The 14,048-nt window shown below is 42.6% G+C and overlaps 1 protein-coding gene across 1 annotated transcript in view; it reads right to left on the bottom strand.

Annotated features, from left to right (window-relative positions):
• LOC308289535 (uncharacterized protein) overlaps nucleotides 1–11,660 on the bottom strand; it is a gene marked incomplete at its 5' end in the record, with an annotated part of 138,822 nt that extends 127,162 nt beyond the window's left edge. The window contains 2 exons of the mRNA XM_080731239.1: nucleotides 10,236–10,469; nucleotides 11,522–11,660. Coding sequence (XP_080587365.1) covers nucleotides 10,236–10,469; nucleotides 11,522–11,660 — 373 coding nt within the window. The remainder of the gene's footprint in view (nucleotides 1–10,235; nucleotides 10,470–11,521) is intronic.
• Between the last annotated feature and the right edge of the window lie 2,388 nt (nucleotides 11,661–14,048).

Below are 14,048 nucleotides of genomic sequence, written 5' to 3'. Positions count from 1 at the left end.
GAAGGTAATAAATGAGATGACAGGGCGGAAGAGGGCCAAGGAGGGCCAGGTGGAAGGACACAGTCCAGAGGAGAGGGTGGCAACATGGTTCGACCACTTCCAGAGGCTCCTGGGAACATCAGTGGAAGAGGGAGAGGAGGAAAATATACCGACAGTCCTCCAGGGCCTGAACATCGACGATGGACCCTTCACAATCAGCGAGCTCGCCAGGGCAAAATCCACCCTAAGAGAGGGAAAGAGTGCTGGGCCGGATGGCATACCCCCAGAGGTCTTGAAGAACTGCGACCTAGACAACCTCATCCTAGACTTTTGCAACAATGCTCTACAGCACAACAAGCAACCTGAAATATGGTCTCTGTCTAATATCATCCCGGTGCCTAAAGCTGGAGACCTCTCAAAGCCAGACAACTACAGAGGCATCAGCCTGACATGTATCACTGCTAAGGTCTTCAACCGAATGATACTGAACAGGATACGGCATGCCATCGACCCTCACCTGAGAGAGAACCAAAATGGTTTTCGAGAGGAGAGAACAACCGTAGCACAGATCCTGGCATTAAGGAGATTAATAGAGGAGGTGAAAAAGAACAACCTAGCAGCTGTACTGTGCTTCATTGACTTCAAAAAGGCTTTTGATTCTATCCACAGAAGCAAGATGGTGAAGATCCTTGAGGCCTACAATGTCCCTCCCAACATTCTCCGGGCTATCGAGACCATGTACGCAAAAACAAGGGCCAAAGTGGTGACCCCAGATGGCAGCAGTGAGGTGTTTGACATCCGAGCTGGGGTAATGCAAGGAGACACCCTAGCCCCCTACCTCTTCATCATAGTTCTAGATTATGCGCTCAGGAAAGCCATAGGGGGACGGGAACAAGAGCTTGGCTTCACGCTAACACCAAGGAGGTCAAGACGGCATCCCGCAGTAGTTCTGACAGACCTGGACTATGCGGACGACATCAGCCTGCTCTCCGACAGCATGGAACAAGCACAAGAACTCCTGAACAGGGTGGAGATAGAGTGTGCCAAAGTTGGTCTCAGGCTAAACGCTAAGAAAACTGAGGTTATCACCTATAACCTACCTGATCACTCACCTCTGACAACAACAGAAGGAGCTGTGTTGAAGGAAGTCAAGGACTTCAAGTACCTGGGCGCATGGGTCGACTCAACTGAGAAAGACCTTAAAGTAAGGAAGGCACTCGCTTGGAGGGCCCTGAACGGCATGAACAGTGTATGGAACTCTAACCTCCCCCGCCAAATCAAACTTAGCTTCTTCTTTGCAACGGTGGAGTCTGTTCTCCTCTATGGCAGTGAATGCTGGACCCTGAAGCCAACCCTGCAGAAGTCTCTAGACGGGTGCTACACTAGAATGTTGCGTGCAGTACTCAACATCAACAGGAGTGCACATGTTACAAACGAGAGCCTGTATGAGGGAATACCAAAGGTAAGCGAGAAAATTGCCACCAGAAGAATGAGACTAGCAGGACACTGCCAAAGACACCAGGAGCTTCCAGCCAGCAAATTGGTACTGTGGGAGCCAACACACGGGCACCGGCCGCGAGGACGTCCCACAAAAACATACGTGGACATACTCAAGGAAGACGTAGGGACACAGAACACCAATGAGCTGGCCAGATGTATGGAGAACCGAGATGACTGGAAACAACGATGGAGGGCTCGTCTGAGGACGACCTAGATAGATTGTGGCAATACTCACAAGTCCAAATGTTTAGGGTGTGCACAGTGCCTGTGGGAGGTTGACTGATGAAGTAATGAGCTTGCAGGTGTGGGGATTGCTTAGGCTAGGGGTTGCCATGGCAATCAATTGGCGCGGGGACTTAAGCTGAGGCCAGCAGTGGCAGAGCTTGAGTAAAGTCTTTTGTGCCGCCGGTTCTGGACAACCATGTATCGGGACGAATCGAAGTTGGTGGTTACTTACAGAGGTACACACAGAGACATTTATAGTAAAATGAGTGTTAATTTTGGGGCTTTAAATCCTATAGGTTTATTAACCACTTAAATCCCATTATCGTTTTTTTTTTTTTTTTTTTTTTTATGAGAAAAACCCCAGCTGAAAATAGCTGATCGACAAGCTCACAACACAACACGCTGTGTCGCGTTGTCAGCTTGTCAATAGGCTATTTTCAGCGGAAGCTTTCCCCACAATAACACAATAACTTTCGTAACCCCGGTTCATTTGTATAATGGGCATAGGGCTGTATCAAACATTTAGCTAAAGTTACTTTTCTTGTACTATGTATTTAATATAGAAGTCCTTGAAAAGTTCATATCATAGGCATGCTGCTTTCACATTCATCTTTCATGCACTTGTTACTGTCTTTTTAAGAGCCCAGTGAAGTGCTCTGAGTGAAGCCAATGAGCTAATTGAACAAAGAGGCAACACCAGCCCAGGTGATGTGATTCAGCTATGCTGGAGAGCACAGACCAGCAGAATGAAACCTGTTAAACAAACAATTTGAGTTGGACAGAGAAAAAGACAAGATTGATGATTGTGAACAGATTCATTTCATTTCTTATTTGGCTATACATTCTATTTTTGAGGAAATGGCTGTATTTTGGTGCTTGTGAGACTATGATCCTGAATGCCTGTGAATTCAGTGAACATTGACTTGGTGTGTTGTTGTGTTTGTGACAGCACAGCAGCAGCCTCTGACTAACATTAATGGCTACAGTTTCATTGTGCATTCCAGCTAACGGTAATCGTACTAGGCCTATTAGTAGTAAGATGAAGACATCATTTTATGTGTATATTCTAAAGTTTTAAATATTATCCTAATTTGTAAAAATATGACCCTGTTTTATAAACCGGTCATGTCAGAAAAGAGATTGATCACGTGGTAGTGTGGTAGGGCACACAGCACATAGACCTTATTCACACCACAGCCAACTTGGATTACATGACTTCCTGGATGGCAGCCTGCATTACAAACCATTGTGAACAATGGAGCGATGGTCCTAAAATATGAGTTCTGTTCAACCAATTTCTTTTGACCAAATCTACAAATGGGCGGATGACAACATCAAGATCCCCAAAAGGATTAAATAGAAGGGTACATACATCCACAATATTCTTGGTAGTTAGGTTGCAATGTTATTCTGTACAAAGACTTGCTACAGTATGTGTGCAGACTAGTGCTTGCTCTGCCATCATATAGTTAATATTACTGTATCGTGATTTTTTTCATATTAATCGGGAACAATCTAACAACAAATATTTAACATGGTGGAACAGGCACTGCACAGATAGCAAGTCTTTGTACACAGTAAGGTTGCAACCTAACTTACCTTGAATATCATTACCATGGATGTAATCTATCCTGTTACTGTAGCCCTTCTATTTAATCATTTTGGGGATGTTGATGTCATCTGCCAATTTGTCGATTTGGTCAAAAGAAATTGGTTGAACAGAACTCATGCATATTTTGGGACCATCGCTCCATTGTTCACAATGGTTTGTAATGCAGCCAGGCTGCCATCCCAGGAAGTCATGTGATCCAATATGGCCACGGTGTGAATATGCCACTGCAGCGGGTGCATCCCCCCATTCCAACATGCTGCCATTCAGACCAACCCCCCTCCCCCATTCCGACACTAACCCTAACCTCTATGGAAGTTCTACCACTCAGACAATTTGAAGTAATGTTTGAATGGCAGCATGTCGGAATGGAGAGCGCCCCCCACTGCAGCACACAGTGAGACTCACTTGTACTGACTGCTCCTCCACTGCATGTCATGGGAACCACTCTAACAGAATCCCTTTTATGCCCATAAATCCCTGATGTCATCAATATTAAGTCCATATCTAACAGGACTTCATATGGGAATGCCCATATATGGAGGAAGACAGCCCATATCTGTGTGTCTGGCTCAGACAGGGATCTCCATGTATGGGCATAAAAGGGATGTACTATACAGTACATCCCTTACATCCCCAGCTCCATTATGGTTAACTGGTCCGTTATACATCCTTGTGGTCAAGAATTGGCACGATGGGCGAGGTTTCATGTCACCCTGAGGCGTCTTATTAGTAGTGATTAGATTCTGCATACAAGTGATTAAGTGAAATTGTGAATACTGATAAGGTGATCACTTTATTTGTGAATATTTGATTTGGTATATTGATTGCTCAAGGTTTTTGGGAAACAAAGGTATTTTGATTTGATAATTATATTTAGTTTTAGTCATAGTCTTTTGAATAAAAAATATTTAGTAGTAGTTCTATTTTAGCTATCTGAAATGTTTGAGTGTTAGTCTAGTTTTACTCGACCTAGATATCATGCGGTTTTAGTCGACAATCTACAGTTGATTTAGTCCAGTATTTCTCAAATGGGGGTATGTGTACCCCTAGGGGTACGCAGAGGTACTACAGAGGAGACTTGCTAGATGGAAATTGATAGAAATGGAAAATGGAAACATTGATTTTACTGATATGTTTAACAATAAAACTTGACAAATGTATGTGAATGTGCTGCTGTAAATCTTTAAACCAAATGAAGTACGAATTTTGACTTGCAACTGTTAATGAATAGAAAACAATAAGTTACTTTTATTTTCAACATATTGACATGATCAAAACGTTGTCGATTAAAGGGGGTACTTGGATTCAGCAATCTGGAAAATGGGGTACTGAAGGCCAAAAAGTTTGAGAACTACTGATTTAGTCAACTAAAATGTATTTTGGTGGGCCTTACTGGCATTGTAATGGCTGATTTTGCACTTGTAGTTAGGGAATATTATCAGAATAATGTCAAATCTGGAAATACATTCCATACATAAGAAATGTCTTTGACAATGTGTTTGTAAAGTTCTCCCTTTATAGTATAGTGTATATAGTAAGTGAATGAGACCCAAACTTACCATAGCTAGTCAACAATTCTCCTAGGGATTTTGAATTTTAAACTTTGCTAGATGGGTTACTACTAGACACCTTTACAAACACATTGGTGGGGAGAAATATGTGAAAAAGGTGTTCACTTCCGGCAGAAAGCGTGAAAATTTGCACCTAGGGGTATTTTTGTGCGCTGAATTCAAAAATTGACAGTCCCAAGCACTTTTCTCGAATTCACTTTTCTCTCATTCACTTACCATAGGGTTAGGGTTAGGAAAAAAACACCCCCCAAAAATCTTCTATATGTAGCATGTGAGGGGTCTATCTAGGGGGTTTTCATGATTCTGAATCCATCCCAAGCATTTGTTTTGCACAAAAAACATTCCTTGGGCAAGAAATGGACCCCACAAACTATGGTTTAGTGATGAGTCATCACTTTTCAAAGTTTTGTTGTGTCCATTTCTCGGAAAGGAATGTTTTTCGTGCAAAACAAATGCTTGCAATGGATTCAGAATCCCGAAAAACAGCTAGTTTGACCCCTCACATGCTACTTGAAGAAGATTTTTTGGGGGGTCTTTTTTCCCTAGTATGGTAAGTGAATGAGAGCCACCAGATCCCATGGGAAAAGTGCTTGGGACCGTCAATTTTTGAATTCAGCGCACAAAAATACCCTTAGGTGCAAATTTTCACGCTTTCTGACGTAAGTGAACACATTTGCCTTTTTTTGTTACATATTTCTCCCACTATGAAGAAATGTCTTGGTAAGGAATTTATTCCCAGATTTTATCAATGTCCTGACTATTGGTTGCATGCTGAAGTGAAAATAGCGATCTAGAAGCTCACAACACGTCGTGCTGCGATGCATTGTGAATTTCTAGATCTGCTATTTTCAACTGTCATTTATTGATTTGTTTCATGTTTTCTGTGATTAATGTAATTGTTTTGTTCATCTCACATTCTATTTTATGATGTTAATACAAGCCTTCTGGCTATTACAAAACCTTAGCCATGGTCTGTGATCTAAATTATTCCTTCCTCGATAAAGCATACTGCTCCTGAACCTAGTAATTGGTCATATACCCCGTAATAACTAACTACACTATTGTTTGTTGTACATTGTCTATCAAAAACGGCTATAGTCCTATTGAGTTCCACACTTGTTAGCTTAAAGAATTTTGCCATTTTATTTGCCATTTTGGAAACGGCATATACCATTTTGGAAGCGCCACATGCCAAATGCCACTTTCTGGAATGGTATATGCTATTATGGAAACAGCATCTGCCACCTTGGAAAACGGCGTAGGCCATTTTGGAAGCGCCACATGCCAAATGCCACTTTCTGGAATGGTATATGCCATTATGGAAACGGCATATACCACTTTGGAAGCAGCACATGCCAAAAGCCACTTTTTTGAACAGCATATGCCATTTTGGAAACTGCATCTACCACCTTGGAAAACGACGTATGCCATTTTGGAAACAACATATGCCATTATGGAATCGCCACATGCCAAATGCCACTTGCCACATGCCAAATGCCACTTTACGGGACGGCATATGCCATTTTGGACACAGCACATGCCAAATGCCACTTTTTGAAATGACATATGCCATTTTGGGAACGGCATATGCCATTTCGGAACAGCACATGTCTAGCACATGTCAAATGCCACTTTTCCAGCTCGGCCTCTCTCCAAACTTTTACATGTCAACTCTGACAGTATACAAATGGTTCCATTTCTACCAGTGTTGATTTCGTTGACTAAAACTATATGACGAAAAATGTTTGTCGACTGCATTTTTTTCACTGACGAAAACGAAATAAAAACGAAATAAAAAGTAATCTGTGATGACTAAAACTAAGACTAAATATATTGACAATTTCGTCAACAAAATAAAAACCAGACTAAAACGTTAGGGAGGGACTAGTGGAGAAGAGAGTAATTTTATATTTGGTTGATCTCTGGTTTTGCGTACTGAAAATAGCAGATCTACAAGCTCACAACATGTCGCAGCACGACGCGTTGTGAGCTTGTAGATCGGCTATTTTCAGCACGCTATTTTCAGTCATTACGATGCCATCAAGGCCTGTCAAAATGTATTTCAGTTGACTAAATCAACTGTAGATTTAGTCAACTAAAATCGTATGATATTTAGTCGACTACAATTAGACTAAAACTAATACTTTTCAGGTGACTAAATTATGACTAAAACTAAAAGACATTTTATTCAAAAGACCATGACTAAAACTAAATAAAAAATGTGCTGTCAAAAACAACACTGATGTGTACACTGTCAGAGTTACAGTCTTGTATGGGTCTAATTTAGACCCCCATAAAGGAACCCACAAAGTCCCTGGAATCCACTTTGAGAACCACTGAGCCAAAGCACTGTTTACAACATTTTTATGGGTTGCGAGTAAATATCCCCTTTTCCCCGTGGAGCTTCACGCCATGCTGTGAGCTTGTAGATCTGCTATTTTCACTAGTTCAGGTCCCGGGCAAATATTTTTCTTTTTGGGTCTTTAGCTAAAAAGGTTTGGGAACCACTGGGGTTAAGCGATCAGCTACGTTCTTATTGTTAGACAATGGGGTTGAACGACTTAGATATCACTGCTGTTGGGCAGAAACCTTTTATCTCCATATTTGAACTTTATATGTTTTTTCGACTCCCTACGAAGTTTTAGTCCTGAAAGTAACAGATTGGTACATTTGAGGTTTCCACCCCGACAACGATATCATGATGAAGATGAAGAGAAGACGCTGCCACTTTGCCCAAGTTCAAATGCAGAAACACACTGCAAAAGATAGCCTACATTTTCACATTCCTCAGTAAATGTGTTAAATTACAGAGGAACAAACAATAAAAAAAATGAAAAGGGCAATTTTTGAGCCATGTGGATTAAGCCCTCAAACTCAACGGAGACATTTCTACTGCATGACACATTTTGTTTAAGGCAAAGCTTCATTAGGATCCCATTAGTATTTTAAGTGATTTTCGACTTGTGTCAACCTGTTGGGAACGGAGGGAGCACTAAGTATATCTTAACCGCTTTAATTATCTGGATCAGATTCATTTCAACATGTCTCCCTCCAGCGACTGGAGGCGAGGCAGCGAGAGGCTTTGATGCGTACAGTGAAATCATCCGTTCCCCAGGGAAACATCGATTCTGGATAGACTTGTTGTTCTGAACCAAGTCTACATGCCTAGTCAATACCTCCTCAGTCTGAGGCATGTGAAACACTCTTTATTTGTTCTTGTGCTATGAATGCTAATCCCTTCGATATGTAAGAACTTGTGCAATACCCCCCCCCCCCCTAAAAACACTGAACCCTCTACCCTACCGGTACAGTTAAAATCATGGGACAATAAGAAAATAAACCGTGTCTGTCGGGCAGAAACCTGTTATTTTGTAAATGAATGGCCTTACTTTATCATGCTACACAGCGTGACACAAAAGTAGCAGATCCACAAGCTCCAAACGTGGTAGCAAAGCGACGTGTTTTGAGCTTGTTGATTTGCTACTTTTGAATTTGAATCCTGAAAAGTAACAGTTTCCACCCGACAGAGACGATATACCGTGTATATTTATAAGAAATGTCCTCGCAGTAAAACATTACATTATTGAAATATGAGGCATATTTTGTGTACACGACACAGAGCGAGTGCCTTCACTTTAGATGATCCCATTGCCTGTGGGGACATCCGTTTGAATGTGTTGATCATGGAGCTGTCAGTCAGTCTGCCTGCGTTTCAGTTCAGTGAGCGTGACTAGACTACGGAACGGAGGTGGAGCTCCAGCCAAGCACTGAACGAATCATTTGAATGAAACCTTTTAGTGAACCGTGTATACTGAATGATTCCCGGGCATTGAAAAGAGAGCGATAATTCCCCAAACTATGTTATTAGTACTCCTTATTACCAGTCAACTCAGCTGTCAGCTCTTGGCTGCGCACACAGCTTGACTACGGTCTGTGGCGCTGCTGATTGGCTTATCGTTAGACCCGCCCCCCACCCCCCCACCCCCCCACCCCCGCAGTGTTTATTGGATCTAAACACAATGCCAGACCAGAGAAACGGTCTTCTCAGTGACTCAGTGAGTCTGTCGTCTCATCATGGATTAAAGCAAAATAAAATCTCACGACTGAAACTGTTTGTATGACCAAGTCCCTAATGTGTGATTTGTGAAACAGTGTGAAAAGGAGCCCATCCCACACACACACACACACACACACACACGCGCACACGCGCGCGCGCACACACACACACACACACACACACACACACACACACACACACACACACACACACACACACACACACACACACACACACACACACACACACACACACTAGCGCCGATTCCTAAACAATCAACACAATTTGTAACATGTTCTAGACCAGTGGTTCTCACACTTCTTTGGCTGCAGTACACCCTTAAACTGATTTCTGAAGCCGAGTACCCCCTTCCCCTGATTACAGCATTTTGCTTAGAAAAATTGACATCAAAAGTCCAGTTCCCATGCCAATATATTCAAAACAAAACAGCATAATGCTGTCAAGTAAACATTCTAGTCAATACCAGTTGTTGTACTAGTCAAGGTATTGATGTAATTTGGTTTAACAATTTACAGAGGTTTTTTACGTCTAATTTCAGTGCGTGGGGGCATCCGTACAAGTGGCCAAATATGTATTTTTAGACACAATAAGGCCATTCCCAAGATGCACCGCAATCTTTCATGGGCAGATGTGACTTATTGGGGCAAGTAGTGTCTTATTGTGTCTAAAAATACATATTTAGCCACTTTTACGACATACCAACATACAGTAGAAGTGTACACTTCTGGGGGCGCCTGCTGGCCTAGTGGTCAAGGCGCATACCACATACTAGGCTATGATGCCTGCTGGCGTCGCCGGTGGTTCGATTCCCAATCCGGACGACCTTTGCCACATGTCATTCCACATCTCTCTCCCCATTTCCTGTCAGTCTACTATCCTATCAAATAAAGGCATAAAAAGCCCCAAAAACTAATCTTTAAAAAAAAAAGAAGTGTACACTTCTATGCATTGCAGACGCATCGAGAGCTTGTAGATAGGCTGTTTTCGTTGCAAAATATGCTTCCACGGAAAGAAGACATACTGCGTTCATAGGAATCCAAATGACAGAAATCAGTCTTTCTTGGCCACTGATAACTTTAATCCATGCGGTCAGGACTAATGTAAACTGCCTTGGGAATCAAGATAAAACTTCTATTCTCTTACAATACTTGTTTCGATGTGACCACCCTCACCCAAATTATCAGGAGAACTGTGGGGTTATGAATGTTAACCGTAAGTTTCTAAAAGAGAACACAACAGCGATGTTTGATCCCCGCTGGCCCACACACACCTGTTTTCCCGTAGGGGCAGAAGCAGACGAAGGAGGCCACGCGGTCGATGCAGGTGGAGCCCGGGCTGCAGGCGGCGGTGGCGCAGTCGTCGATGTTCTCCGAGCAGTCGGGGCCGCTCCAGCCGTTGACGCACACGCACACGTAGCTGCCGATGAGGTTGCTGCAGGTGCCGCCGTTCTGGCAGGTGTTGGGCTGCAGCGTGCACTCGTCCACGTCTTCTGTGCAGTGCTGACCTGTGGGGCGGGAGGAGGAGGAGGAGTCATGAATGAAGATCTACGAGCTTGAAGATCGACTATTTTTTGCGTGCAATGGCGTATAAGTTAAGCCGGTGTTTCTCAAACTTTTACATTTCAAGGTCTCCCCTTAACTCTGAAAGTATACAGATGGAACCAAATGGACCCGTTCGGGTTAATTTGGTTCCATTTGTATGCTGTCAGAGTTACAGACTTGTATGGGTCAATTTAGACCCCCATAAAGGAACCCACAGTCCCTGGAATCCACTTTGAGAACCACTAAGTTAAGCAAAAACCTGTTTAATAGCTTAATTTTTAATTTTCTCCAAAGTCATTCAAATGTTATTTATGACTTATGAGTCGATGTTGGATAAGCATCACTGCAAGGCTAAGTCATGGATGTGTTTTAATCCGTAAAATCCATCTTTTCTCCAGGAACCATTTTGGGGGTCCTTGACATGAAAAGGTTTGAGAACCACCGCCGTAAGGGGTGGGCTGTGAAAGGCAGCCAGACACGAAAATGTAATTATTCATTCATTCATTCATGCATGCATGCACAGAAAACACATGCACACACATACACACACACACACACACCGGGCCCCCTCTAGGGCTGTCACGATTATGACATTTTACATGACGATTAATTGTCACTCAAATAATTGCGATTAGCGATTTAATTGTGTATTTGTGGTTGATAATTACATTTCTGTTTGGCCTTTAGGCTTTGAAGTTGCACATGGTAGATATGACACATAACCTAAATATACATAGAAATTACTGACATATTTGGCAACTTTCTACTTAAAAAAGAACATTGATAGTGGAAATAGCCGATCTACAAGCTCACAACGCGTTGTGAGCTTGTAGATCTGCTATTTCCACTATTTCTGAAAATGTTTGTAAATGTATGAACATTATTCAAACATTCACGATTATGACGATTATGACAAAATATTTGCGATTATCTCAAATAATTGCGATTAGACGATTATGTCATAATTGTGACAGCCCTCCCCCCCTCCCCCCGGGAGACGAGGCCATTGCCTTACCAGTCCATTCCGGAGGGCACTGACAGTTGTAGGTGTTGACTCCGTCCATGCAGGTTCCTCCGTTAGCACAGCCGTGTCCAGGACAGTCGTCGATGTTGTTCTCACATAGCCTCGTACCCGCCCCTCTTCCAGAAACCATTTCATTTGTTTCTTGCAAGAGAGTCTGGAATGATTGGAATGTGGGCTGGTTATAGGTCCTCAAAAGCCTGACGGGCCAATCAGCGTCGGCCCTCGGGGGCTCTGTGATTGACAGCGCACCTAAGCCAATAGGGGCTTTGATGACGTTTCTACACAGCAACCGACTCTCTCCCTTCATCATAACAAAGATGGCGGCACTAAGCAGCGGATCTATCCGTTACATTAACGTTAGTATAAAAAAAGCAGAAATTGCAGAAATAGACACAATAACAGAACTTAAACAGGAGCAGGAGCGCACGTTGGCCTATCAGTGGAGTCTATGATGTCACTGCTAAGCGAGGCCGTCTTCTGCACAAGTGTTTCTCAACTAGTGGACCGCGCACCTTGGAAATACTGATGGAAAGGCTGTTATATTTTTATCTCCGTTGAGTTTCTCCAGATGAAAGGCAACATTTAATTGTGAAAGGTAGGCCTACAGTCAAGACTATAATATATATGGCTTTGCAATCTTGTTGTCTTGCTAATGTTAGTGTAGCACCCCACAGTTAGTATCAGCCATGAACCAGTGACAACAGCCCTGCTAATCGGGCTCAGCCCTATTAGCACGACTGGTTGTGCGTTGGACTGGCGAGTGGGAGTCCCGGGTTCAATCCCCGCTTCCGCGTATCACTACATCTGGCGTTGTCGGCAGGATGAGGAGCGTGTTGCCCTTGTGAGGAGAAACAGTGCCACGTCGTGTGCGGTGGTCCGCGGCGTGATGTGTGAAGCGCGAGGGCGCGCTCCAAAAGACCTGCGGGGTGAATGTAGCACCCCACAGTTAGTATCAGCCATGAACCAGCGACAACAGCCCTGCTAATCGGGCTCAGCCCTATTAGCACGACTGGTTGTGCGTTGGACTGGCGAGTGGGAGTCCCGGGTTCAATCCCCGCTTCCGCGTATCACTACATCAGCAAGTAGTTTAGCATTGTACTACTATGAACATGTAGTGGTACTGAATGGAAGCTAACAAATGCTAATGACAGCGATTTTTTCCCCCCCATTGTATTTATCATGGAAGGTGAGAATCCTTTGTGGCCAATATCAACAGATCTGACAAAATCTAAATGCAAATATTCAAAGCCTAAGGCCGTTCACACTTAATTCTTGGCGTGAACGGGCTGTTATTCTTTGTAGATATAATGAAAATAAATAAATTATCCCATAGGCCTACAACAAATTAAAACATAGCCATGTTGTAGCCATATATACCTAATACAGGGGTTCTCAACAGGCGTTCTCAAAGTGGGACTCGATCTGTGAGTTCCTTTAGGGGGGGGTCTAAATTGACCCATACAGGTCTGTAACTTTAACAGCATACAAATGAACCCATTAGGGGTTACTTTGTTCCATTTATAAACTGCCAGAGTTAAGGGGAGACCTTGACATTTGAAACACTGATATAAAGCGTTTGTGAAACTTGAGATACATTGGGGATCTGAAAAGATGATTACCAAAAATATATCATGACACTCATGTGTATATATTTTTTGTATTTCTCCTCTAGGTTGTGGCTGGATGACTATAGACGTCTGTATCAGGAGCCAGGAAGGGTTTCCACTTTCCACATGCACCAGCTGCCATCTGACAATATTGTCTTAATATTTGTATGGTCTCAATAAATATCAGTGATAAGAATCCTTCATTCACAACGAAGATGTCCACTTTTGTCCTCAACCTGTGAAACATTTACATTAGGAACCATTCCTATTAAAACGGCAGCTGTTTTTCTAATGTTTCATGCCTATTCACATTCACATGACATACCATGGTAAATAATATTCCCAGGTAATAACACCAAGAAGGAAATGTAGTTCATATCTACAGTTTATGCATTTAAACACATGTACCTGCACAAAGGAAATTGATCTCTCTAATCATGTGGTTCTTGAATTACAATATCATTAAGGCATTATCATCCATGTGTGTTTGAATACTTTATTAACAGTTTGCAAAAAAAGGTACATTGTTTCAAAAGGAGGCGAAGCGATTTGTATTTGTGGTGGGTATTATAGTGATGAAATCAACAGTTTTGCAGGGGGATGTCAGCCAGAGGGTCCAGACTCCAAAATGCAGTGCCTTCCAGCAAGAAGATTGTGCTCTCCAGGATCCATGAAGTCTAACCTGTTAATAGATAAATACCATTGAGTGTTGTTGCTAACCGTTACATTTCTACAAAGACCAATGGGTAAAATGTACAGTGCATATTATAGATAAATACCATTGAGTGTTGTTGCTAACCGTTACATTTCTACAAAGACCAAGGGGTAAAATATACAGTGCATGATATTATAGATAAAGACCATTGAGTGTTGTTGCTAACCGTTACATTTCTACAAAGACCAAGGGGTAA

The sequence above is a fragment of the Nannobrachium achirus genome (assembly GCF_963921795.1).
Source record: "Nannobrachium achirus genome assembly, chromosome: 1".
Classification (NCBI taxonomy): Eukaryota; Metazoa; Chordata; class Actinopteri; order Myctophiformes; family Myctophidae; genus Nannobrachium; species Nannobrachium achirus.
The sequence above is the reverse complement of the archived record's forward strand: the minus strand, read 5'-3'. Positions and strand labels throughout refer to the sequence as shown.